At 35.8% G+C, this 27,160-nt stretch overlaps 2 protein-coding genes across 7 annotated transcripts in view; one reads left to right on the top strand and one right to left on the bottom strand.

Annotated features, from left to right (window-relative positions):
- Window positions 1-2,095: 2,095 nt before the first annotated feature.
- On the bottom strand, window positions 2,096-5,913 carry LOC120608601 (translation initiation factor IF-2-like). The gene is made up of 3 exons (XM_039870531.1): window positions 5,566-5,913; window positions 3,719-5,461; window positions 2,096-3,389 (listed from the first exon to the last, which is right to left on the bottom strand). Exons 1-2 carry the CDS (start codon window positions 5,911-5,913, stop codon window positions 4,739-4,741), a joined length of 1,071 nt encoding a protein of 356 aa, XP_039726465.1. The 3' UTR covers window positions 2,096-3,389; window positions 3,719-4,738.
- HECTD1 (HECT domain E3 ubiquitin protein ligase 1) overlaps window positions 5,288-27,160 on the top strand; it is an 80,845-nt gene continuing 58,972 nt past the window's right edge. For 5 of the 6 annotated variants that reach the window (XM_039870467.1, XM_039870465.1, XM_039870464.1 and 2 more), the window contains exons 1-3: window positions 5,288-5,428; window positions 6,736-7,000; window positions 26,492-26,726. In XM_039870467.1, the coding sequence (XP_039726401.1) occupies window positions 6,861-7,000; window positions 26,492-26,726 (375 nt within the window). In that variant the 5' untranslated portion in view covers window positions 5,288-5,428; window positions 6,736-6,860. Of the gene's footprint in view, window positions 5,429-5,536; window positions 6,030-6,735; window positions 7,001-26,491; window positions 26,727-27,160 lie in introns of those variants that run through there. The other variant, XM_039870463.1, reaches the window with a different exon arrangement.

Raw genomic sequence — 27,160 nt, 5'->3', positions numbered from 1 at the left:
TGAGGCTAGGAGATTCTGCAGTCAGGCTTTCTGGATTCAAAGCCCACTTTTGTTGTTTACCAGCTATGTGACCTTGCACAGGTAACTTAATCTCTATAGGCCTTGATTTCTCCAACTGTAAAATGGAGCCAATAACATTATCTTCCTTGTAGGGTTGTTAGGAGGATTAAATGAATTAGTAATTGTAAAGCACATAAAAGGGTGCCTGCACATAGTAAGCACATAGTAAGTGTTTGTAAATCAATTTTAAAGATATCTTTCCTTTCTTTTCCCCCTAGAATGTTACCTATCTTTAATTTACAATGTAACAGAAAATACAGGAACACACTTAAACTATTTTGAGTTTTAAAAACCTTAAATAAATAACTATAGCAATCTCTCTGCATAAATATTAAGTTAAATGATGCCATAATTTAAAATTAAGAGACATTTCTATCAGATTGTCTCAAAAACCAGTATGTCAATATTGCTTCCTTCATTTTCCTAGACCTCCCATATATTTTTTAATAACCATTTTTATGGGATTTTCAAACATACACAAAAATACAGATACTAGTATCATGAACCCCTATGTCCCTAAGACCCAAATTCAATAGCTATCTTCAATACATGGCCAACTGTGTTTCATCTATACTCTATCCACTGTCCCTTCAAATTATTTCAAAGCAAATCCTAGTTATCATATTTTATCTGTAAATATTTTTGTATGTATGTGTCTCTATATTTTTCAGAAAATATAATCATTATACAATTATCATAGATAAAAACAATTAACAAAAATTCCTTAATAGCAAATATCCAGAAGAGAAAACTGTAAATTTGTACAATTATCATATAGGTTTTCCCCCTAATACACACTTTAGAATCTGTAATAAAAACATATAGGAATGAAATCAGAAACATCATGGAGTGAGAGACATCCCTAGATATCTCCCCTTGAAACGACGATAAGGTGAACATCTAAAACTCAACAAAAAACACACAACCTGCACACAAGTACATCTGGGTGAGGGATCTGCAAATAAGAGCTACCATAGGCCCTAAATACAATGACAAGTATTCTTATGAAAGGTACACAATGGACAGACAGGGAGAAGAGGATAAGGCCAAGTGAAGACGGAGGCAGAGACTGGAGTTATGCAGCCACAAGCCAAGAAATGCCTAGAGTCATCAGAAGCTGAGAGCAGAAGGAATGATCTTCCTCTAGAGACTTTAGAGGGGAGTGTGTCAACCTTAATTTTGGACTTCTTGCCTCCAGAACTCTGAGAGGATAAATTTCTGTTGTTTTAAACCACTAAATGTGTGGTAATTTGTTACAGCAGCCCTTTGAAACTAATGCAGAGGGGTAGCACTTAATCTAGAGAAAAAGCGGTCTACTGGGAGTTAGCGGATTTTGGTTCCAGCCTTGGTGCTACTGGGGACTTGCTAAGTACCTTTGAAGAAGTCACTTACCCTCTCTGAGCTTCAGTTTCTTTACTTATAAAGCATTGCACAATAGAGCATTAGCTATCATGCAAGGTGGGTCAAACTGTAAGCCCAGATGATATAAATAAAAGCATGTGCAAAAGTGAAGGCTGTTATTCTAGTGTATAGTTGAAAAAGAACAAACAACAACACAAAAGGAAATATAATTATTTACAGAAGTTAGGTTCTTAAAAGTTTTTTGCTGAATGAATTTTTGTAAATCAGATCCTACTTTCTCTTTTTAAATTTAAATCTTTAAAAATTTTATATTTTTCAGTTACCATTGACAGTCAATATTACATTAGTTTCAAGTGTACAGCATAGTGGTTAGGCATTTATATAACTTACAACGTGATCTAGTACCCACCTGGCACCACACATATTTATTACAATATTATTGACTATATCCCTATGCTGTATTTTATATCCTGTGACTATTTTGTAACTACCCATTTGTATCTCTTAACCCCTTCATATTTTTTATCTAGCCTCCCAACTCCCATCCTACTTTTAACTAAGCTTATAAAATAATCATTATGCACTCAAGTATGCTAATAAAGAGTATCAATCTTTTTATTTATTGTCAAGAATAATTTTCCTTAAGACAAAAGGTACAGAATGTTTACAAAGAGTTAGCAAATTATAGAAGGGTTTTTAGCCTTGGAGCAAAAACAACTTAATTAGGAACATAAAGCATACAACTTTTACAACTATTATTTGGTTTTTGTCTTCACTACCAAGGGATATATGGTAGAGAAGGGGAATCTTGTAAAAAATTGTCAAAATTCTAGAATTTATTTTTAGGTACATCATTTTGAATCTTTAGAAGATTGATTCCTAGAAGACAGCATTACTAAGAATTAGTCATCTCAAGCTAAACATACTGTCTTGGTTTTTAACTTTTAAGTATTAAATGACTTTAGACATAAAAAAATGTTGCAAAAATTTCAGAAGAATTCCTCTCTCTCTATATATATTTTACCAAACTTTCCCAAATATTATTATTGGATGCCACAGTTGAAGTAAGTAAATTTTAAGAAGGCATTTGGCAAGATTTTCTTTCAAATCTTAGATACAAATATATTCATTCTATACTACAAGATTCAATTTTTTTTTTCTCCCTTTTTGATCCTGTGAATAGATCCCAGTGACTGTGATCCCTTCATCAGGATCCTTCATGGAAGTAGGGCCAAAAGGCAGCCTGTTTCTCTGCTCCCTCAAGAGGAGGTCACTTTATACCTTTATGCCGAGTCTCCACATGGTCTTCCTAAGGTCTGGCCAGCTCCAATATCTAACATTTGAGATCAAGTTCACACATCATTGTTGAAGCCATCTGACATGCCATCATGTCCTTGATATTCCCAGTGTACCTGATAATATTATGTGATAAGTACTATCACAGATACTGACATGGGAAGTGTGTTTGTATCTACTTTCCCCTAGACTTTTATAGTTTATCAAAGATGCAGTCTGTGATTTACTGTGCCTTATACTGTGTCTTGCACCTAGGAAGTCTCAATGTCCATTATTCATATATTTTGACATCGAGGTGAGATATTAGCTTGTAAACATATCCTGGTTTCTTGGGACATATATTTAAGTATAGTCAGTTGCCTTCATCTGGATCTTCTGTTTTCTTCAGGGCTTTATTCCTTTCCTTTAATATTCTTGTTCTGGGATCTCGTATTTTAATTTAAAAATATTAAAATAATAGAATTATAATAAAAGTCACAGTATTTTTTTTTTTTGATAAGCTTTCTTTAAAGCATACTACAGTCGTTAATTTTGGTGGCAGAAAGTGGGTAGTAGAAATGAAGATGGTGAGGGAATAAAGGAAAATATACCTTAAAAACTTAGTACAAAGTAGTCTCTTTTTCTGTTCGTTTCTGTTAACAGCATCGTCATTTTCCTAGCTCAAGTCCTTTCTGTAAGTTAAAAAACAAATTTAATTGTTTAATTTCTGATATACTTAAAAAAACATATTTTTAAGATGTAATCTTGTCCATTCTTATGGTCAATACCTAGGCCCTTCCTCTTTCCACTACTGGAGGATTGCAGCAACCTTCCAGCAATCTCCTTGTCTAGATAGCTCCTTTTAGCCATTCTGGACACTCTTGCTCTATAAATCAATCTTTCTAAGACTCTAATTTTTCCAGTGTCAAAGTTCTGGTCCAGAACTTGTTACCTTGGCCTAAATTCTGATCCCCCCCCACCCCCACCCCACATTCAAGGCCCTGCATACTTTAGCCCTTACCTTCTCTTCTCCTCTTTGCTTAATGAGTGTTCTTTGCTTGGGGCACAGGTCCTCTTTCCTTTATCTCAAACCATATCAAGTTGCTGGTAATCTTTCCTTTCCCTTGCTGTGTCCACATTCCTACCCATTCTTCAAGGTCCAGAAAAAATGCCACTTTCTTCTTTAATATTTTCCTGGCAGCTCCAAGTCACATTCGTAGCTCCCAAATAATTATTCTCATTTTTTGTAGTTGTGACAAGATAGTGTAATTCTTTACCGTTCTCTGGATCTGTTAGCAGGAGACCTATGGACCATTCCTTGCGACAGGGGTACATGTGCTTATAGATTTCTGAAGTGCAAATCTGTGATTTCCAAAATACTGGTTCGTTAACCATAGGTATCGGTTTCTCTGATTGCTTAAAAGAACACGTCTCGAATACTATCATGTAATATTCATTTTTGTTTAAAAGATGAAAAAGTATAGGGGGAGTGTCGGGGGCATGGGTTTATCTTAAATCAAGGGATTCATTTCTTGATTTTAAAAAAGCTATATTTACATTTCCAATTAATTCCATCCTATCTCCAAGTACGTCCTATAAGAAGGCGTATTTTATTTTCAGTGCGTGTGAAAGAAAACGTTTGAAGGGAATAACCTCGGACATACTTGAGACCTCAACCCAAAGGAGTCGAAAGCACACTCTCCGCGCCGTTGCCTACTGGGGACGCCAATGGACCTGGATTTACGCATTTTGGAGCCTCGGTTCTCACAACCGTACAATGGAGATAATACTCGATAATATTTACTTCCTAGGGATGTGGTGAAAGGTTTCCCTTTCTGGTGCACAGCTGGGCGGTTTGCCTCCATGGACCGAAGGGAGTCGCTTTTCCTCCCGCGACGCACTTCCGTGCGCGAGGAGGGGTGACGGGCGGCGAGGAGGGGGTCGCTCGAGGCGGAGCACAGGTCGCCGGGGCTGGAGGCTGGGTAAGGACAGGTTGGGCAGCAGCTTTGACGCGCAGCACGGGGCCTTCAGCAGGAACGCGCTACGTGTGTAGACGCCGTGCGAAACTAGCTGGGCGGCCAGCACCAGTGTGCTCGGGGTGCTGGGAGCGCGCTCGCATTGACGGCGGAGCGTAAAGACGCCGGGACATTGGGTAGAGGAGCGCCAGTCGAGAAGGCCGACGGAGTCTGAGGCCCCGGGGGCCAGAGCGGCCTGGCAGGGGCGGCAACGCGCCCGGCGGGTTGGCGCCGGGGTGCTGCGGGCTGACCGGTACCTGCAGCGCCCCACGTGGCGGCCAGCAGGGTCGCTGCCGGGAGAGCCTGTTTGCTCCGCCCCCGCCGAGCCCGGCTGCCCTCCTCAGCCTGCCCTCCTCAGCCTCCCCGCCCAGCTCACCCGACCCTCCTCCCAACCCCCTCCGGCATCGCGATGGACGCGGCCTCCCCCTGCCGCCGCTGGCAGCACCGCGCGGGCCTCTGAGCTGCCGGGCCTGCGGAGCCGCGTGCCGGGGACCGGACGTGCGCTGGCTTTCGCCGGTCGGGGGAACCTCTCGCTTCCCTGTCACCAGGTCCCCGCGGAGGAAGAGGAGGGACGAGGCACGGCTTTTCCTGTGCCGCCTACCCGGCTCGACCTGCGCGGCCTGCGGCTTCCTGGGAACTCGAGGGCCGCGGCCGGGCCTGGCTCTGCCCGCGGCCTGCTTGGTGCAGGACTGGAGCGCTTTGGAACTACAAGCCCGGTAAGAGCTTGAGGGGAGGGGAGGCGGGAGCTCCTAGGGTGGTCGGAAGGGCCAGGGCTGAGGTCTGGATGCCGGGCGGCTGGCCGCGAGCGAGTACCCGGCCCCTGGCGAGGTCGGCGGGGCTGCTGCCGACTCACCCGCTTAGCCCCTTTGTTTCCCTCCCCCGGCCCTGCCCGCGCCGGGGCCCGGCTTGCCCAAGCCAGAGCCCAAGGCGGCCCCCCCTTGTCCTTCAGAAGGGTTTGCTGCCCGGCCAGGCCAGGGACGACCCGCTGGGCCTCGGGAGTTCCGGGCGCCGCTCCCGGGAGACCCGCTGTCCTGCCCGGCGGCCTCTTCACGGGCACAGAGGCTTGCTGCTTCTCCTCTAGAACTTCCCCCTCCTCCGAGACACAGGTAGCTAACTTAGCGGGGTTTGGTGCCGGCAAACCGGAGCGCGGCGCTTGCGCTTCCCCGTGCGGGGCTCGGCTGGGCCCGGAGTGTTGGATCATCTCTGCTGGTCGCCCCCGTTGGGTGACCACCGGGACCCGCCTCTGGATTCACACACCTGCAGCTTGGTTACGTGGGACCCAAAGCTGTCCTCTCGTCAGGGCGCTTATAAGTTCTGGTAATGACTTGCCTCTTGGAGCTGCTACTCTGTTTTGTATTATTATTTTTAAACTAACTGCTCCATTCTATGGGGAACGAGGGACATATATTGGCTTATATTCTGATCCGTAACGTGTTAGTTCATTGCAGTTTACTTTTCGCATTTCTTTTTAAACTTTTAAGAACAGTTGCCAAGACTGCCAAAATTCTTAACCAAGTCTTTATTCATAGATAGATCTTAGATCTAGTTATGGTTTGTATTTGGACATATTAAGAACAGCAGTTAGTAAATTGAGAAGTCAGCAGAATTTGTGAAATTAGGGGTAATTTTAAAGCAGAAACTTAATTTGGAGGGGGATTGGATCAAAGTGCTAAGACTCTATTCAAAATACTGACTCTAACCCTTATCTGAAGAACAGTTTTGAGTGGAGGAGGGGGGAATAAGTTTGCTGGAAAAAAAAAGAACCTTTAGTAAGGTGTTCTTTTGCCTTTTGGCACAGACGTTGGTGATAACAGAAGTGGGATCCGAAGCTTGTTTGACTGTCTTTGACAAAGACAGCTCTGGTTTCCAGTTAAGCAGCAACCTAATCAGCTTATACTCTTGTGCAAAACTGGTTTTTATTTAGTATGGATATGTGAACGTTAAACTTGAGAAATAAGGGTGGTTGAAAAACTGCATTAAGCACTATAGCCAAACATACTTATGAGTCTTTTCTAATTCTTAGGAGGACACCATGAAAATTTGGTTCTAGCCGATGTAAAGGAAAAAATTTTAAACCCCTTGGACGTTTAAAGAAAGGACTTTTTCCCTTTAGTTTTTTAATTTAAGCAAAGAGGCTTTTAAAAAACCATGGCAGATGTGGATCCTGATACATTGTTGGAATGGCTACAGATGGGACAGGGAGATGAAAGGGACATGCAACTAATAGCCCTTGAACAGCTATGCATGCTGCTTTTGATGTCTGACAACGTGGATCGCTGTTTTGAAACGTAAGTACATCCCTTCATCATCTTCCTTTGGGGTTGCTGTAGTGACATATTTTTAACCATTTGCTGACTCCAGTTTGTGTAGAATTTTCTCTAGTGAGTTTAAAAATTATCTTTTTAAAAGTATCCGCAGTTTTGAATTTATACTTTTCTGAGAAATAAAAATTGGTAGGTGAAGTAACTTGAGTAGTAATAATTGTTAAGACACAAATACATGTCTGTTGAATGAATAGAGATTAGTAGGGAATGCTGTTTTAATCCATAGCTTGGTTATGAACTGGGAAACTACAAATACTTATCTTCTTTAAAGGTAGCTATTTCTTTGCTAAGAAATTGACTTAAAATTGCTGTGAAAATACAATTGATAATGAACATATATTTACAATTGCCCATTTCTTCATAGTCATATGACAGCATACTTTTGTTCCAGCAAATCATTGGTTCGTAAATTTTATTTGAGGCTATAAATTGGATGTTACCCATATAGCATACTTTTTGGAATACTAGAAACAGATTTTGAAGTTTGGACAGTTTAAACAATTTTATTCAGAGATTATAATGTAGAATTGTGCAGAAATGTAAAAGAATTCATTACTAGGTTGGCCATTAACGCCACGTTTTTCCTCTTATGTGATACTTGTCTGGTATCATTCTTCTGAATGCTGAACACTTGTGGTTTTTACTGTTTATTTTATATTTACAATTTTGAAGCCCAGTAATAAGTAAACGAAAACTCAGATGTTTCTGTTTTAATACCATTTTCAGGTAATTAGTAGAAAATGTTTGAGATGTTGACATAAAATTTGGTATAATTATTTTAATTTCTTTGAGGTGAGAATAAAGGCTGTAATTGACACCATTTTTGTCTACATTTTTAAATAAATAATTATTGAAGAAGAATTAGTAAATGAATGATTAATAATTCTTAGTTGTGAATCTCATGAACACAGTATACTATTATGATAAAAATCTTTATAAACGATTTCTGAATCATAGTCTGTTAGTGGCCCATTTATTTGAACTAGTTCTTGTTATTGACAAACTGAGTACATCATAAGTTAGCCCCTCTGTTGATACTTGTTTTAGCAGGATTCATAGAAAAGTGAAGTAGATTTTTGAGTATTCATAGATTTCATTAGAGGGTCTTCAGTAACCTGAGAATTACTTTTAGTATTTTAAAAAGGAAGCCATACTTGCCAGTCAAATCAACTGTCAATTCATATCTTCTATTAAGTACTAACATATAGTAGAGGTATGTGTAATGGCCTTAAATAAAAGTGTTACCATATTAAAACAGTTATAAAAGAAATTATTAAAATATAAAATTCATCCCTGTATAATATCCTCTTATCCTAACATTGATATTCTTTCCATTTTCCCTTCCAGACTTTATACATATTTAATATGTAATTTTAAGAAAGAAGAAATTAAAGTCAGATGCATTTTATCTTTTTTTATTTACTAAGTGAAGATAAAAGAGTATTTCAAAATGGAATGGTCAACCCTGTTTAATGTAGCATACCAGTAATTGTTCTATCAAAAATAGACATTCGATTAAATTTGTGACTTTTTTTTTTAAACTTCAGTTTGCTCTCTGTTCTAAAGCCAGATTTTCTTGTTGTCTCAAGGAAAATGGTCTTGGTTCCTTTAAACTAGAGGCAGCCTGGTGAGGTGGAAAGAATGGGCTATGGCATCAGAGACCTGGCTTTAGATTTTGGGTGTGCTACATGTAATTTAGCTTCTGAGCAGCTTAGTTTCTTCCTTTAAAATGGTTGCAATCTTATTTCTGGTAGGCTTCATGTGAGGAGTAAAGGAAAGAATGTATGTGAGAAGTATTTTGAGTAAAGTGGGCTATTATGTGTCATTATTATTAAATATCTAGTTTTGAATTTTATTTTGGGACTTTATTTCATGAAACTGATTGATTTTGTAGAGTCTTTTAAAATTCTTTGAAACAGTCAACAAATAAGGCAGGGGAAAAGCAAGATGATATTTTGATTATTGGTGAAAATCTAACATACCAACTTGATTTCATAAGATAGTAGCAAATAGTCCTTATTTACGTTGATTAAAGCAAAAGATTTCTATATGTTCAGCTGTTTTTGCCTGGATTAGCTTGTGTTAATAGTTATATGTCTGTTTAGTCAGGAAAGCCAGATGATGTGGTAGAAGTAATGGCTTTGGAATGAGGTAGACTTGGGTTCAGGTTTTTGTGAAGATTAAATGGGATAATACTTGCGAAATGCCTAGCACACTGCTTTTCACATAATAAAGTGTTTCTTTTCCTTTAACTGAGTAAGTACATGGCTCTCCATCTTTTTTTTTTTTTTAACCAGTTTTGTTAGTCTTTTTTAGGTTAAGGAATGTAAGTTTTCTGTGAAGTGGAGATACTTCTTATTAATGCCTAGATTTAAAGTAGTGCTCTAGAAAGTAAAGTTCAGATTCAGGGTTAGTTTTTGTTTTCATCTGTGACATGTTATTGAGTTAAATTTAATATGTTTTAAGTTTAATGTTATAAATGATGAGTACTTTGCATCCACATTAAAATAGATAATCATCATACATATTGTTATATGTAGATAAATCCTGGGCAGCTGTAGATCTTGCTACTAAATCTTTATATAATATAATTTTAAAGTGATTTTTTTTTCTGGGAGGAATCTAAGATCTCTCCAGAATATCTCAAAGATAGAATATTTGGGATAATGCTTTTAGGTACTAGAAGGCTCTGTTTAAAAAATAATCGTTTTATTTAATTATGAAGGCACAAAATGATATACATTAAAAAAAAAGTCTCTCCCTTTCCTGTCTCTTGGCTAATCAGTTTTCCTCTCTAGAGGCAACCACCATTACTCATTCTCCTAGTGTATCCTTTGAGAGATATCCCAAGGGAGACTGCCTTGAGTCTGGCTTCCAAAGTTGTTGAACACAGTAGTAAAAACCTCCTGTTGTATATTTATAGTAAAAGAGGAATAATACTTACAACAAGACAAGGCTTAAAGGTCTTCTTATTTTTTGTCAGGTGTTAGAGATATTGTGATGACCAAAACAGGTACAGTCTTTGCCTTTATGGTGCCTAATAGTCTTATAGGGAAGACAGCTATTAAATAATTATAAAATTGTGATCACAAACTGTAGTAAGTGCCATCTTGGAAAAGTTCAGAGTGCTATGACAGCATATAACAGGGACATGGTCAGAGCGGCCTTCTTGAGGAAGTGGTTTTAGGGATAGAAGGGTAAGAGTTTATGAGATGAAGTATGAGGAGGTGAGGTAGAAGGGTGTTCAAAAGGAAAGCAGTTTGTGAAGAATTTGAAGTGGGATTAAGCATGACATGATTGAGGAACTTGGACAAAGCTAGTGTGACTGGGGCAAGGAAGAGTTGCTTGAAGGTCGCATTGAAGGTAGAGTCAAGATCAGATGGAGTCTTTTGTGCACATTAAGTAAAGCTTTTGTTTTGTTTTTATCTTAAGAGCAACAGCAAAGCATTGAAGTCCTGTGAAAGAGTGAGAGATATGATTAAATTTGTCTTTTAAAAAACGTTACCTGCTTTATATAGAATAGATGGATGGAGAGGACAGAAAGAACAAATGCTTATAGACTTGGTAGGTTATGATCCAGAAGGAGACGATTGTTGTTATAAAAGTAGAAAGTGGATTTGAGATAGATTTAGGAGGTAAAATAGGATTTGTTGATTGGTTGGATATGAGAATGGGAAAGCAGGAGGTATTATGGATGACTGAGGTTACAATGGATGATTATGCCATTCAGTGAGAGAACACTGGAAAAAGAACATGTTTCAAGGGACTGAGATCATGAGTTTGGATTTGGCTGGATTCTCATCTGCTTCTGCATTTAGTTGCATTATGTTGTTTTGATTGAAAAAAAAATCATTCTCCATAGATGTAGTTGGAAAAGGGAGGAATGTTGTAATGAATTTTTACATAATTATGGATATTCTCCTTTGATACCATACTAAACTATAAAAGCGATAGTTTCTTAAGGGGTTAGTTATAGTGTGAATTCTGCCGTATTAATGAACTTTTTATACCCTTGCTACATTAGAATCTATTTGTCTTGTACATTGACTGGATTTTTAACCTATGTTTAAGTGAGTAAAATAATACACTGGGCATATGAAAAATATTGACCTACTGAGTTATACAGATAATCCAAATGTTGACATATCATTCTACAGTATCGCAAACATTTGCTAATATGACTGCTGATTTCAGCAGACAGTATTGGGAAGCTGTCAGGCTCATGGTGGCAGATAACAGGTTTTCTAAAATTCTAATTTTTGCTTGAACACTTGGAAGTTATCATTGGCAGCAGATACTGTCAAATTGTTTTCCTTGAAGTGGAAGGCTTACTTCATTAATTTTTGAGAAAATGTTTGCCAGATATCCAAGTCTGAATAACCACAGTTCCTCTGAAGTTCATTCAAGTAAAAATGGTGTTACACGGCTAGCTAGTCCAGCTCTCTAAAGGTTATACAAGTACTCTTCCTTGACACAACCATCATTCTTCGGTATGTGGAAGTGTTTTATTCTTTCTTCCTATTTCCTTGAGTAGAATGTTAAAAAGATATATATGTACTTGAGGATTGAGATTAGTAAAATTAATAGTTTTTTTGCTTCATTAAGATTATTCTGTAGTGAAACTGGCTTTTCTTTTCCCATGCCAGAGCTTGGTAGTACAGACTAGTAGTACAGTTTAGGTGCTGCCTTGATTCATGCTAATGTAGGAGCAGTTTTCTCCACCATTGCTTTTGCATCATTAGTTTATATGTCAACACAGGAAAGAAAGTGATTCAAGAAGATAAAGGACAATTGTGTTGAATACTGGTGAGAGGTCAAGTAGGGTGAAGACCAGAAGGTGTCTTTTGTATTTAGCAGCATTCTCAATGTCATTGATCTCAATGAAGGCTGAGTGGAGTGGGAAGAGTGGCAGATTTGAATGGATTGAGGAGTAAGTAGGACATGAAGAAATGGAGAGAAGGAGTTTGGCAAACTTTAAGACATTGGAATGGGGCATAGGGCTTTTTCTTTTAAAGGTTGGAGAGCCAGAATAGATAATCCATAGTGTGAGGATTCTGAGAAACGAGGAGAGATTTGGCTTTTGTCAGGAGCAGTGCTTTTAAAACTTTAACTCACTTCCCGTTTAGGAGAAAAAAAGTGCAGTTCACTGCCAGCATTAATTTAATTTTACATAAACATGCTCTTTGAGGCACAAGCAAATCTGATTGGTTTTCAATGTGAAAATAAAATATAAAAACTGTCCTTGGAGTTATTTCTAAATAGAACTTGTCTCTAATCCTAATGTAACAAATGTTTACATAAACCGGATTCATCAAATGAATCTTCAACTAACAACTGTTTGAGAATGTTAACATCATGCATAGGAATGCTATGTTTTCTAGGATTTGACATTTTAACAATCGAGAATTACTATATTTTGTAAATGGAAATACCACTACTAAAAACAGAATGCTATAAATAGGATGATTTCATTTGTTTCCAAATGCTATCGATATACTAGAGTGATGCAGAAATAATAATAAAAGCGAGATATTTCATGGTAAACCTTGAGAGTAAGGTTAGGACTATAATCGGCAATGTATCTCTGTGTAAACGCTGCAGTCTCAAGTGCTGCCCACCTAATATTCTCAGGGCCAATGGGAAATGGGTTAATATGTATGATTGTGATTCAGTTGGCGTGGTGCCTGATATTCAGCATTCCTAATATGCTTCCCGATAATGCTGAAGCTGTTGGTCAGAAAACCCCACGTTGAGTAGCAAAGCTCTGATCCACTGGTAGATAAGTGTTAGGTAGTGTGTTCCTTGTAAAACCGGGAAGGTGGAGAGGTTAAATGCAGATGTTTTAGGTTTGATGGTAAAAAGTTGAAGGGATTTCTGTCTGATGACATCTATTTTCTCCCTGAAGTAGAAGATTAAAAAGGTTATTATCTAGAATTGGTATGAGGAAATGATTATGCTCAGATAGTGCTAGTAGCTTAATAACAGATATCTCTGCTTCTAAGCTAACTATACCCAGAATTATAGTCTTAAAATATTTTTATGCCCCTTTATTGAAGTATACTTGACTATACTTTTAAAATATCGATTTGATTGTTCCATTCTTTTTTTACAAAATCTTTTGGGTTCTTTACCTAATGAATAAGATTTAAATGCCTTCAAAGACCTTCCCTGCATTGTCACATACATACTACCACTACTTTTATTTTTCCATTGTTAAGTGTAGTGCCTGGCATACAGTAGCTAATATCTGGGTTTTGAACAGGTTAAGAAATTCTTTATATTGTGCCTGTTTTCCATTTATGCCTAAAATGCCTATAGACGGTATTTCCGTAGTCATGAAACTTGTTGAGGAGTATGTAGTAGAAACAGAGATAGCGTCGACATGTATTTTCCCTACCTCCTTGCATTAATGTACTTGCCTTTTTCATATTGACTCTTGTTTTCTTCTACCCAGTGGCAGGATTGTAGGGAGGAGTGATTACTTTCTTTGATCAACCCTACAGCTCTCCTTCCCTGATTAGAGAATGTTGATTATATCAAATATATACAATCCTAGAAAGTTAAATAAGTGAATTTCTATAGACAGCAACTGTGTACAGTATGTGCTTCATTGCAGTGGACAGTAGAGGGAAGTGCTGGAAGATGAGAAGCATTCTCTGTCAGTGTTCTTAACCTTGAGTTCTAGGGAGCTAATAAATAATGAGCTTCAGTGAGCTTTTATTAAGTTTACCAAAGTATCTGTCGCCTTAAAAAGGAAAAAAGAACCACTTCTAGTTTATAACAGTATATGTGTATACTTTGCATACTTGTTGGCTGAGTCATGAGACCTTTGAGTTCTTCAGAGCCTAGCACTGTCCTCTTTGTATCTTAACACTGCCCCTCCTGCCCCCCAACAAGCACATAGTACTTGTCATAAAAAGGCATTCAATAGATACTTGTTGAATGAATTGCAGTTAGGTTTGTGTGTGTATTTTAATTGGAGGAAAGCAAGTCTACATATTAGAATTTGACTTGCTCCTTTCTTCAACTGCTATGTCAGGAGTTATTTTTAATTGAGCAATACCGAGAGAGTCAAGGCTGGGAGCAGGGGCAACAATAGAATAAAAGATGAAATGGATCAAAAGATGTTATTTATTAATAGTCTTCAAGAAACCAAATTTATTACTTTTACAGTTAAAATTCTTAGTTTTTTTTAATAAAGGAAGTGCTCAATTTATAGACTATTCAGTAAAATATTGCAATTATAGATAACTTCCTATATTTAAAAAAGTTAAATTTCTTTATATTGTAAATCTGAAATTTTGGCCCAAGTCCAAGTTCTGTAGTCTGGAAAAAGCATATGATAGTTATCGCATAGAAACTATTATAGTTCCCAGGGAAAATTCTTTCTCTTTGGAACCTCGTGAAACTTTTTTTGTTCGTGTTTGAAGTTATTTATCTGTTTTCATCAGGGAAAGATTCTGATGTCATTGCAGGTAGCATTTTGGAAACCATTGCTTAAATTTGGATTCATCTGAAGATTCTTATTATCATTTGTGTGATTGACTGGTCTGACAGTAGGTCTGTATAGACTGAGTGATCTTAAAGTTTCCTAATAAATTGGTATTATATTATGGTATTGGGTTTAATATATAAAAGTAATTTCTACCTGTAATGTAAGAGGTAAATATTTAGGAAGTTTAAAACTTTGAATAACTCTTTAATTGTATAAATGCGTATAAAATTTTGTGCTGTTGATGTGTACTTTTAGCACTATTCAGGGAGGGCTGTGATTATTATATGCATGATATTTGATTTTTTTCTTAAATTTATTTAAATTTGAGTTTGAATTTTGACAAATTACTATAGAGTTGTGTAACTACCACCGTAATGGAAATTCAGAACAGTTCCATCCCGAACCATTCCCTATCTCTGTTTCTCTGAAGTTAAAAACCCTCTCCTAACCTCAGTGCCTGGCAACCAGTGGTCTGTTCTCTGTTACTGTAGTTTTGACTTTTTCAGAATGTCTGGTAAATGGAATCATATTTATAGTGTATAGCTTTTTGGATCTGGCTTCTTTCGTGTAGTATATTGCATTTGAGAGTCATCTGTGTTGCTGTGTGTATAATAGTTCCTTCCCTTTCATTGCTGAATAGTATTCCATTTTATGGGTGTACAGATGGTTTTTCCATTGACCTCTTGAAGGACATTTGGGTTTTTCTTGTTTAGGTGATTATTACCAAAGTTGCTACAAATAGCATACAGATTTTTGTGTATATTTGAGTTTTCAGATCTTCTAAAATTCTTGGAGATGAGTCTGACAAGATGTAGAAATTGATGAACTGATTTCAAAATTCATATGGAAATACAAAGTACATAATAGACGAGCCAAAATATTTTGATAATAATGTTGGAGAATTAATGCTACTGTATTTCAGTTTTCATTAAACAGCTATAGTAATCAAAACAGTGTGTTATCGGTATAAAGGTCAATGAAATAGAGTTCAGAAATAGACTCACATACATAGACAGCTTATTTCAATAAAGGTGCAAAGGCAGTTAAGAGGAAAAAGGATAGTTCTTTATGGAGCTGGAACAGCTGGATATCCATATGCAAAAAGGAAAAAAATTAACTTTAATCCATACCCTACATCATATGCAAAAATATACTCAAAACAAATCATAGAATTAAACTATAAACTATAAAACCTCTAGAAGAAAACAGGAAAAATCCTTTGTGACCCTAGCAAATATTTCTTAAATGAACACCAAAAGCACAGTCCATAAGAGATTATTAAATTGATATGTTTGAAGGTCTTTACTACTAATTCAGTTTCTGAAATAGAGGACTGTTCAGGTTACTTAATTATTCTTGAGTAAATTTTAGTAGTATGTCTTTCAAGGAATTGGTCTGTTTTATATAAATTAAAATGTATGGGTATAGAGTTGTTTGTAGTAGTCCTTTTTATCCTTTGGATGTTTGTGCAGAGTGTAGTGGTAATTCTTTTCATCCTAATATTGATCATTTTTATCTTTTGATCATTCTGGCTAGAGATTTATCAATTGTATTAATCTTTTCAAAAATCCAGCTTTCGGTTTCATTTATTTTCTCTATTTTTCTGTTTTAAGCTTCATTATTTCTGCTCTTTATTATTTACTTCTGCTTCTGTGTTGGTTTGGTGTTTAATTTGCTCATTTTTTCTAATTTGGATGGAAGTCAAGGTCACTGATTTGAGACCTTTTCTGATATAAGCATTTAATACTATAAATTTTTCTTTTCTGCTTTAATTGATGTTGTATATTCATTTTCATTTGGTTCAAAATATTTTGAAATTTTCTTTGAAACTCTTTTTCGCCCTCAGGTTATTGAGAAGTGTGTTAATTTCCAAATTTTGGGGTGATTTTCCAGATATTTTTGTGTTACTGTTGTGGTCAGAGAACCTACTTCATATTTTAATTATTTTAAACTTGTTAAAACTCATTTTATGGCACAAAATATGGTCTATTTTTGATGAATGGTCCACATTCACTTGAGAAGGATGTAAATTCTGTTGTTGAGTGAAGTGTTCTACAAGTGTCAGATTAAGTTGTTCAGTTTTTATCCTTATTGGTTTTCTATTTTGTTTTATAGGTTACTGAGAGAGGTGTTAAAGTCTCCAAGTATAATTGTTGACTTACCTATTTCTCTACAGTTCTCTGTTTTTGCATGTATTTTGAAGCCCTGTTAGGTGCTTTTAAGATTAAGTTTGCTTGGTGAATTGACCCTTTTATCATTATATAATGTCCCTCTTAATCTCTGGTAATTTTCTGTGTTCTGAAGTTTACTTTGCCTGATAAAAATATAGCCACTCAAGCTTTATTTTGATAGTGTTCTTTTGGTATATCTTTTTCCATCCTAATATTTTTAGTCAATTTATATCATTAAATAATGTCAGTTTCTTGTAGACATTATATGGCTGGCTTGTGTTTTTTTAATCTAATCTGGCAATCAATCTGTTTTTAATTGATGAGTTTAGAACATTTACCTTTAGTGTAATTTGTGGTATGTTTGGATATGTTTAACATTTTGGTTTTTTTTGTTGTTGTTCTGTTTCTTGTTTTGTTTCTCTGTTCCCTCTTTGAATATTTTGTAGCATTCTGTTTTAATTTACTTATTGGTATTTTATGTCTCTGTATTTTTTAGTGGTTGCTCTAGGGATTGCAGTTAATTAGAGTTAATATTTTACCCTTTAAAGTAAACCATGTAGATCCCTTTATCACCTTCTCCCTTTATGTTATAGTTTTCATCGATAATCTCGATACACTGTTATCATTTTGCTTTTAGTAGTCAATTTAATAAGAGAAAAACAGTCCATTACATTTAACCAGATATTTATCTTTTCTCTTGCTCTTCTTTCATTCCTAAAGTTCTATGTTATCTCTCTGATATCATTTTATTTCATCCTGAAGAACCTTCTGTAGCATTTCTTTTAGAGGAAGTCTGCTGGTGATGAAGTCTCTTAGTTTTTCTTCATCTGAGAATGTCTTATTTTGACTTCATGCTGATAAGATACTTTTGCTGGATATAGAGTTTAAGAGTGGCAGTTTTTTTTTCAGTATTTTAAAGATGTTCCACTGTCTTCTGGCCTTTATGGTTTCTGATGAGAAATCTGCATTCATTCTAAGCTTTGTTTCTTTGTGTTGTTTTCCTCTTGCTGCTTTCAGTATTTTTTGCAGTTTGATTATGATTAATCTGTTCATGGTTGTCTTTGAATTTGTTGTTGAGGATTGTCGAGCTTCTTGAATCTGTACGACTTCCAACAAATTTGGGAAGTTTCCTCTTCAAATCTATTTTCTGTACCAGTTTTTTCCTTCTCTTCTTGGACTCCAGTGACAAATGTTACACTTTTTGATATGTTCCCTCAGGTCCCTAGGACTCTCTCCCCCTGCCCCCGATCCTTTTTTATGTTCTTCAAATTAGATAATTTTTACTTATTTGTCCTCATGTTCACTGACTGTGTCATCCTCATTTTGTTGTTGAGCCCATCCAGTGAGTTTTTTACCTCACAAATTTATTTTTCATTTCTGAAGTTTTCATTTGATTGTTTTTCACATTTTCTGTTTCTCTGTCGAAAGCAACTGTTTCCAATTACTTCAAGAATGTTCACATTTACCTCATGGAGTGTAGTTATAATAGCTGATTTAGGGTCCTCTCTAGTAATTTTAACATCTAGATTGTCTTAGGCTTAAATCTGTTGACTGTCTTTTTTCTTGAATTAGGTAGATCAAACTGTACTGATTCTTTTTGTTTCAAGATCTTTTGGATTTTATCCTAGACATTTGAAATATTGTATTTTGAGACTCTGGTTTTTATAAAAATCCTCTGGCGTATGTGGATTTTGTTGTTTTGTTTTGTCACGCAGTCAACCTGGGCAGATTAGATTGTAAGTTCTGTTTTGCTCTGTGGATGGATGGTTCCAATATCAGTGGTTTCAATGCCTTCGTTATGATGTTTGGTTCTATTCTGTGCATGTGTCACTCAGAGTTTAGTCTGGAACTTGGGTGATTATATCATAATTCAGTTGTTAAAGTCATTAGCTCTGTCTTCCACATGTACAGTTTGGAGGTGAGCTTGGGACTTGTGTCAGTAATCCTCTTTCTAACTCTTTCTGAGATTTCCCTTATATTATTTGACTCTTTCTGAGATTTCCCTTATATTATTTGGCTTTTTTACTAGTGTTCTAGCTAGAAAGCAGGGCCTCTCTTCTTGGAGTTTTAGTCACACTTCTCTCCACCCTCTTCCCTTCTTCCCCCTTGTGGTGTCATACACTTTCTGCGACTGGAGCTTCCCTGAAGGTATAAGTAGTGAGAGAAAAGAGAGAAGAAAATAATAGGATTCCTCTCATGCGGTTTTTTGACCACAGGAGTTCCTTTTCTTAGTTCTCAGTTCTCATGGGCTGGAGGTGCATGTGGCACCTCCACTCTACTGTGCCCATGTCACTCAGGGTTTAGTCCAAGGCTTATTCCTGGGGCTGGCCTTGGGGCCAGGCTGGGAGGAAAAAACCCCAGGAATTTCTTCCCATACCCTCTGGCTAACAGAGATCCTTTTTTCTTGGTCCTTTCAGAGTTTTTGTTGTGTGCTTCTGCTATATAGTTTTGGGACTTGGCCTATCCAGGGGTCAAATCTAGAAAAGAGGAGAGGAAAAAAGCCCTTGAAACTCACTTCCATCAAGGGTCATTATTTAAGTTTTGACTTCCTTCCCTAATTCATCTGCTGTTGTCTATTTTTTCAGAGTCCTCAGATAGTTGCATTTTTTGCATTCTGTCCAGAGTTTTTGGTTGTAATTATTGGGAGAGACAGGCTGTAAGATAAGCTTACTCCAGTTGACTAGCCCCAGACTTTACATTCATTTTTTAGGAGTTATGAAATACTTTAGTTTCAAAATTTGGAAAAGTCAAAGTTTAGAGAATGAAAATTATAATTGCACCATCTAGAAATTACCCATTTTAACTTTTTGCTATAGTCTCTTCTCTCACGATGAACACCATAATGGATATGATTTTGTCCCTTTTACCTACTGTTTCTACCAAATAATATTTCTATCATAACAAGTTCTTAGTAAACAGTTAAAAATACTATATTCTATTATGTGTCTATACTTAATTATGACTTTGTTATTAGATACAGGTTTTATATATGTATAAGCATTATAAAACATGCTCACAAGTGAGCATCTTTGTATATACATTTTTGCCTGATAACTTATTTTTTGAACTGCTGACTCTAAAGTTAACATATAAAGGAAAATCAGAGTTTACTAATTTGTTTGAAATAACAACATTTAATTATTTTTAGAAGTCTGGCCAAACATGTTTGTATAAAATTATCTTCTAACTAACTTCACAATGGTACTGTTTTTGGTAGAGGTTTTGATGGTTTTGAAGTTTAGAGTTGATTGTAGGAAAATCTAATTGAAGATAATGTTAACAAGTTTTCATTCCTTGAAGGAATGAATGAGTAGGTTAGTAAATTGTAATTTTTATTTTTTAGGAGAAATCTGAATGAAATTTTAAATGATGTTAATAGATGCCCAGTGTGATAGTTTCATATTTTTTATCTACATGTCCATAAAGAAATAAAATCTATATCAAACATGCAGAAATAAAATATGAATAACTGAATTTATTTTGGAATTTATTATGACTTTTGCTATTTTAGTTAGAGACTATATCTTTAGTGTGTGTGTACAACTTTAGATTCTTTTTGTTTTCTTGGTGAGAGTTTGTAAAAGTTAATTCTGTCAGAGCTAGCCAAATTTTATGAAATGAAGTTAAAAATTTTTTACCAATTTAGCAAGAATTTAAAGGTAGTACCATTCTTTGTGGCCTAGGAATGGGGAAATAGATACTCTAAATGTTTCTGTTGGGATTATACATTCGGAATATCTTCTTTAAAAGTAAGTTTGATATCTGCTAAATTAAAAATATACACACAAAAATACTTCTAAGAATCTTTCCTTCATAAATACTGATACGAGTGTGCAGAGATATACTTCAACGTTGTTCACTGTTTCAAGTTAGTAAAAAACTGGAAACCTCTAGGCAATTCATTAAATTGGACGTTATGTAGACATTAGAAAGATTGAACTGCATCTGTATTAATGTAAAAAGGTGGTTACAACATATTGATTAAGGTAATGAACAAGTTACAGGATAATATTTATAATATGATTCTACTTGTGAATAACAAAAGCTGATGATTAGGCACTGGAATCATCTGATTACTTGTTCTTTCATATGCCTTGAATATTGGCTTTTTCTGGTTGGGATCTGGTTGGAACACCTGCTGGCCTTGCAGTGTGTCTACTTGGGCTTCCTCACAGGATGGTGGCTGTGTTCCAAGAGGAGGAGTACCAAGAGAAGCCAGTAGAAGCTTTTATTGGTTTAGCTTTAGAAGTCACAAAGTGGTCACTTTCATTATAATCATAAATCTGCTCAGATTCAAAGGGTTGGAAGAGTATCAAAATAACATTATAAAAAAAAAGAATATATGGATATGTTGGATGGGGGATAATATAATTCTTCATGCTTCCATCCTTTGCACATGCTATTCTTACTTAGAATGCAAGAGCTTGTCTGCTTGTCTGCTTGGCCAACTTCTGCCATATGATTTATTGAGCATCTTTTATGTCCTGAACCCTGTATTACATATTTTATATACATTATTCTAAATCTTTATAATAACTCTTCAAGTCAGAGAATACCTTGACTTCTGTTTTTGTGAGGCCCCTCTTTCTGTAAATTCCATGAGTTGAGCTTTTCCTCAGCACTTTTTATTAACCTACTTTTAGGTTTTTATTATGGCACTCATTATATTTACATTGTCTTTCTGTTAAACTGAATTTCTTGAGACAGATTATTTTCATGCATTCATTTATTAAATATTTAGGTGTCCACGAGATAAAAATTACTGGGCTTGGTTGTAGGAAAATAGATAAAGTACAGACCCTATTCTCAAGTAGCTCATGTTTTCATGGATGAGACAGGTAAATGGCAAAATATAATATAGTTTGATGGATGCTTTTGATTGATGGTTTTGATTGATGGGCTCTCTGAAGCCACCCAAGAGGAACATAATTCAGAATGGGTAGTGAGATTGGTCTCAGGCAGGCTTCCTAGAGGAGGTACTTTCTGACCTGAGTCTTCTTGAAATTTTAAAATTTAATTTAAAAATTGCATTGAAAAGGAATACAAGTGAAAAAGAGGAGAAAGGGATAAGATTGTTTCTTATAGAGGGGACATGTGCAAGGACATGCGAATCTGGAAACTTTAGATTGGAAATAATGAGTAATTCTGTTTGGTAAAGCAGGAGTGGAGTGTTTGTGTGTGGAGTGGAGCGGGGCAACGAATGAGGTTGAGGACAGACGAGATTGTAATCGTGATGAATTTGGATTTATACTCAAGGTAGTAGGGGAACTGATGAGGAATTAAGCAGGATGTGACAGTATCAGATTTGTATTTTAGAAAAATAACTTTGGTGATAGAGTAGTAAATGGACTGGAGAGTCTAGTGAGAGGTTCTAGTTAAGAAGTTGTTGCAGTAATCCAGGTAAATAATGAAAGTTGGAATTCAAGGGAAGGGGCAGATACTAAACAGATTTAGGAGGTAAAACCATCAAGATTAGGTATTAGATTTTGTATTTGAGAAACAAGAGTTTGGAAGTATTTTGTGATTTTTATTTAAGTGACTGGTGTTGATGGTAGGTTAGAGAATAAATGATGTGGTTTTTGATAGGGAAACTTTGTTTAGTTTTGGGCGGATTGTATTTGATGGTTCCAGAAACATCTTCACGTTGTGATAGGTGAATAGGGAGAGGCATTTGGGTTCTGCAGTTTTGGGATTTAGGAGAGCAATTTGGGCTATAGTCTAAACTAGTCATTTTGCTAGAGTATAAAAAGATGGAAATGGTTTCACTTTTTTGTGCGGTGGAATGGTGTGAGGTGGTGGTGGGTGGGTAGAGGGAAGTAGGTTATTTGATAAGGATTGGGCCAGAATGAATTTATGTGGGGCGGAGAAGTAGGTTGGTAAGGGAGATGATGGATTTCTTTTTGTTTGGCTTCTCTTTCCATAAGCAAACAGGTTCTTATTTTTTCTTGATATCGGTCATTTAACAAAACTTGAGTGTCTCCTATGTGCAGAGAACTCTGCTGGGTGCTATAAGAAATCCCTACTGCAGAGCTTATAGGCTTTTAGGAGAGAATACAATGGATAACAAAAAGTAAAATGTAAATTGTGAAATAAATTAAGACGAAAAAAAACCAGGAGTCCTGTTTTGGGTAGTTGGGAAGTGTAAGTCTGAAAGCTGAGGCAGTGACATTTAGGCTGAAATAGGAACATTGACAAAGAGCCAGCTATGGGAAGAGTTAAGGGAAAAGTATTTTAGGCAGAGAGATCAGCACACATTAGCATCTTTATTTTTCTATCTATCTCCATCTGTTAAAAATCATGAGTTTATACCAATACCCCCAATTCTGATATAACACCACAGGGTTCATTTTAGTTTTCTCTTTCTAATTTTGCAACTCTGTTCTGCAGTCAGAAACTTGGTTTCCATTATCCTTGATATATTTATCGGATCATTTCCTTTATATGTATCAATTGCCCATTACTGGGGTATTCCCCTGCACAGATGCCCTCTTCACCTTCCTCATGCTGTGACATCCTATGCCATACTGATACCCTCCTCCCTGTAGAGATACCCTCAACACTGGTGCTAGACTTATCTCTTATGTGGATGTCTAAGTGGCTGTTTCAGTAGTCCGAACAAGAGTTTGAAGTTGGCTTAGATTAAGGTTGTAAAAGAGGATGTGGTGAGAAGTGAACAAATTTAGGATATATTTTAGAGAGAAAATCGGTGAGATTTAACAGATGGATTGGATGTATAATGTGATAAAAATGGAGGGGAAAAAACTGGCTTTCTGGATGGTGAACTTTATAAAGATGGCAATTAGGGGGTAGTGGTACATATTGGAAGTTTTGTTTTTTGAATGCTCTCATTTTAAGATGCTTGTGATAATCCTAAATGTATGAGATAGTGAAATGAGTTGGTTGGGGACGGAGATAACATTTTGGGAGTTTTCATAGTATATGGATGAGATTTATGCTCACAGTGTGTATGAACTAAAGCCATAGATGAGATCAGATTGAGAGAGAAGAGAAGGGAGCTTAGGACAGGCTCCCGTGGAAAACCAAGGGAGTCAAAGTCAAGAGAAAATTGAAAAAAAGATATGAAATACTCATTGCACACAGTGGAAGAAATGTGGCAGTAGTATTGGACATTTTGCTCATTTAAAGCTAGTGATCATAAATTTATAATGAGATCAGTTTTCCTGATTAGGTAAATATTGTTTTTAGTTAATCCCTATTGACATGACTTCAGACCCAGGAATGTTGTGGTTGTGTTTGTAGCCCAGGAAAAAGGCAAAGGACTTGAGGTTCTTGCTAATGGAAGGTAGTCAAGTGCTTGTTGAGTAACCAACCCTAAAGCTCAAATTGAATTCAAAGACCAAGGTGAATTATCTATGAATTTAGGATTTCTTTGGAAATGATACCAAGAAATTTTCTAACCAACAACTGAAAAGACAGTTTTAAGGTCTTACGTGTTTATATTATAATGGCTATATTAAAGCAGGATATCCAGCACAGCATGTTAGGAAAAACTTGCTAATAATTTTAGTTTCAATATGAACTTTCAAGTAATATAACTATAGTTCTTTCAAGTATTGTAAACTTTTTAAAATTCACTAATTAATATTGGCATGTTTTCTCCTACCTCTTAATTTATAGCTTACATTGTTGAGATTTTGTGACCAGCTTTGGTTCTAAATTGAAAAATTAGTGATTTTTTAATATATATGTATGTTTGTTTATGTATATATGTATGTTTGTTTATGTATATATGTATAAATGTTTAATGTATATATGTATAAATGTTATATGTATGTTAAATGTTTAATGTATATATGTATAAATGTATATGTGTATTAATGTATATATGTATAAATGTTAGATGTATATGTATATGTTTATGAATATGCTTAAATATCTTCTCATAGTTGAAAAGTAACTCAAGAGCTAGAAAAACAATTTTTTTCCTAATAGCCAAAAGTACAATAAATGTTTTGTATCATACCTTTAACAAGTTCACTAAGCAGGTTTTCATTATAGCTCACATGAAATAAGCTCTTATGTATGCAGACCATCTTTATTTTTCTCTTAGAATAAAATTGATCATAGTTAAAATTTGAGAGCCTATGTTTAGAACTCTGTTTTTGTTTTGTTTTTGTTTTTTCAAATTGATCCTTTAACCATACTTCTTCATTCAGGAGATTCATTGCATTCTGGGCAACACAGTGGGGAACAGTTCTTCCCCAAATTAGAAATATGTGCTACATTTCCCCATGAAATACAGAAAGTTATACTAAAAGTTTCTCTTAAATTTTGTTTACTTCTTGGTGTGCAGTTTTTGCACTGGGTAAGAAATATAGGTGAATTATTTTTAATGTAAAGCATACAGTAGATTCATTCTTGTCATTTGATTCAGGACTGTCAACTTTAATATGTTATTCTTTACCCAAAAGCTACTATTTATAAAGGAAAATATCATTACTTTTTTAGACTATGCTGTTCCGCAGTAGTATTAATACTTTTACACTCTCTTCTCATCTCTTCGGTTTATTACATATGCATATGTAGAAGGCAGCAAAAATACTTTAAAATTCTGATATGCTAGTCAGTCTTCTGATCTTATCAGCAAACTAAGGGATCTGTCTTCTAGCCTGAAAGCATTTCTTCCTCAGAAAAATTACAAGTGACTACTTGATGTAGGATTGCCAATGTTGCTAGTTAATAAAAACCACCTGTGTTTAATCAGTGTCTGGTCAATCACTGAATGTAAGAGAGCTTTTAAAATCTTTGATAAATTCCTGCTGCTGGACCCCTTAAGTTATGAACATCTAAGCAGACATTGAAGAATAGAGTTACTTTGAGGTTCATGCAGATATTTTTTAAAAGCTGCTAAAGACATTACATATTAAAAATTAGAGGAAAAATAGTTAAACTAAAATGTGGAGAGTGCTATTACTGTAGCCCATTTAAAGTTTAGTTTGTGCAGAGGAATTAGAATAATGTGTTTCATCTAATATAACTGAAATTTCTACTAAATATAAATTATAGTCTTTCATATTTTAAATTTGATTAAATATAGGGGATATCGATACCTCAAAAATTCTGCTTTTGATAAAACTTACGCAGATTTATATAGCACACAGTAGACTGTTCATAGGAGGGAAGGAGAGCTAAAGTTAATTAGTTTAATTACTGAGTGTTTAATGTATATAATTTCATTTAATCTTCATATCATTCATATAAAGTAGTTATTGTTTAGATATTATCTTTGTATTACAAATGAGGAAACAACCAGAATGGTTACACAGCTGTTATTCTGTTTTACCCTGGTTTGTTAAACCCCAAATCAGCATTTGTTCCGATAAAAAATGAATTGAACAATGTCCCTGGCCCTTGGGGACTCTTAATGTAAATAAGGAAATAAAGTGATACATTATATAGTGTGGGTACTGTTTTTATGAGGTTTTAGGAACAGGAAAGTACCACGTACATATTTGGGGAGATTAGGGGAGATTTTTCAGAACAGTTGATGTTGGAGCTGAGTATTGAATAGGAATTTTTTTTAGCATGGTTTCAAGTTAATTCTCATTTATAAACTGTTTACAACTTGATATTTTCAGCAATGATGATATTAGCATCTGAGTATTGTTATGGAATCAAAAGCAATGTGAAAAATATTACCTAATACACACACAGACATAGTATTGAACATGACGTATTATGTTATAATTTTATTATCTATTATTTTGATACTATTTTGATGTTAAGAATTTAGTAATTCTAGGTATAATGTGATTTCTTTTACTACAGATGTCCTCCTCGTACTTTCTTACCAGCCCTCTGCAAAATTTTTCTTGATGAAAGTGCTCCAGACAATGTGTTAGAGGTAACAGCCCGTGCCATAACATACTACCTGGATGTGTCTGCAGAATGCACCCGAAGGATTGTTGGGGTAGATGGAGCTATAAAAGCACTTTGTAATCGTTTGGTTGTGGTTGAACTTAACAACAGGACTAGCAGAGACTTAGCTGAACAATGTGTAAAGGTAAGTCTTATTTATTGGCCCATTTGAAAATCACTTAGAGAATAAAAAATACATTTTGCTAATAAAATAAACTTTGAATCATCAGTCTCACTTTATTGAGAGTGATTGAGAACAGTGGAGGTCACAGCCCTTGTGACACCATAGGAGATCGCGTATGGCTTGGGAAAAGAAATCTTATTTTTGAAGGAAAATTGTAGGTCAGTGATAATTTTCTTCTGTGCTGCCTCAGTGCTCTTCAGTTCCTGATAGCCACTAATACTTTTGAGATAGGTTGTCCCCGTTCTCAGCCAAAATGATTTTGTATGAAAGTGGTAATAACCTCCACCATGACAGCTAACACTGACTACCAGTGCTGGCTATTATACGAAACACTTCATATGTATTAACTCATGTAATCATTTTTAGGACAACTTATTATTGGTTAATATTGATAA

This window comes from Pteropus medius, unplaced genomic scaffold (genome assembly GCF_902729225.1).
Source record: "Pteropus medius unplaced genomic scaffold, Ma_sr-lr_union100, whole genome shotgun sequence".
Classification (NCBI taxonomy): domain Eukaryota; kingdom Metazoa; phylum Chordata; class Mammalia; order Chiroptera; family Pteropodidae; genus Pteropus; species Pteropus medius.
Note: the sequence above shows the minus strand (reverse complement) of the source record. Positions and strands in the feature narration are given on the sequence as shown.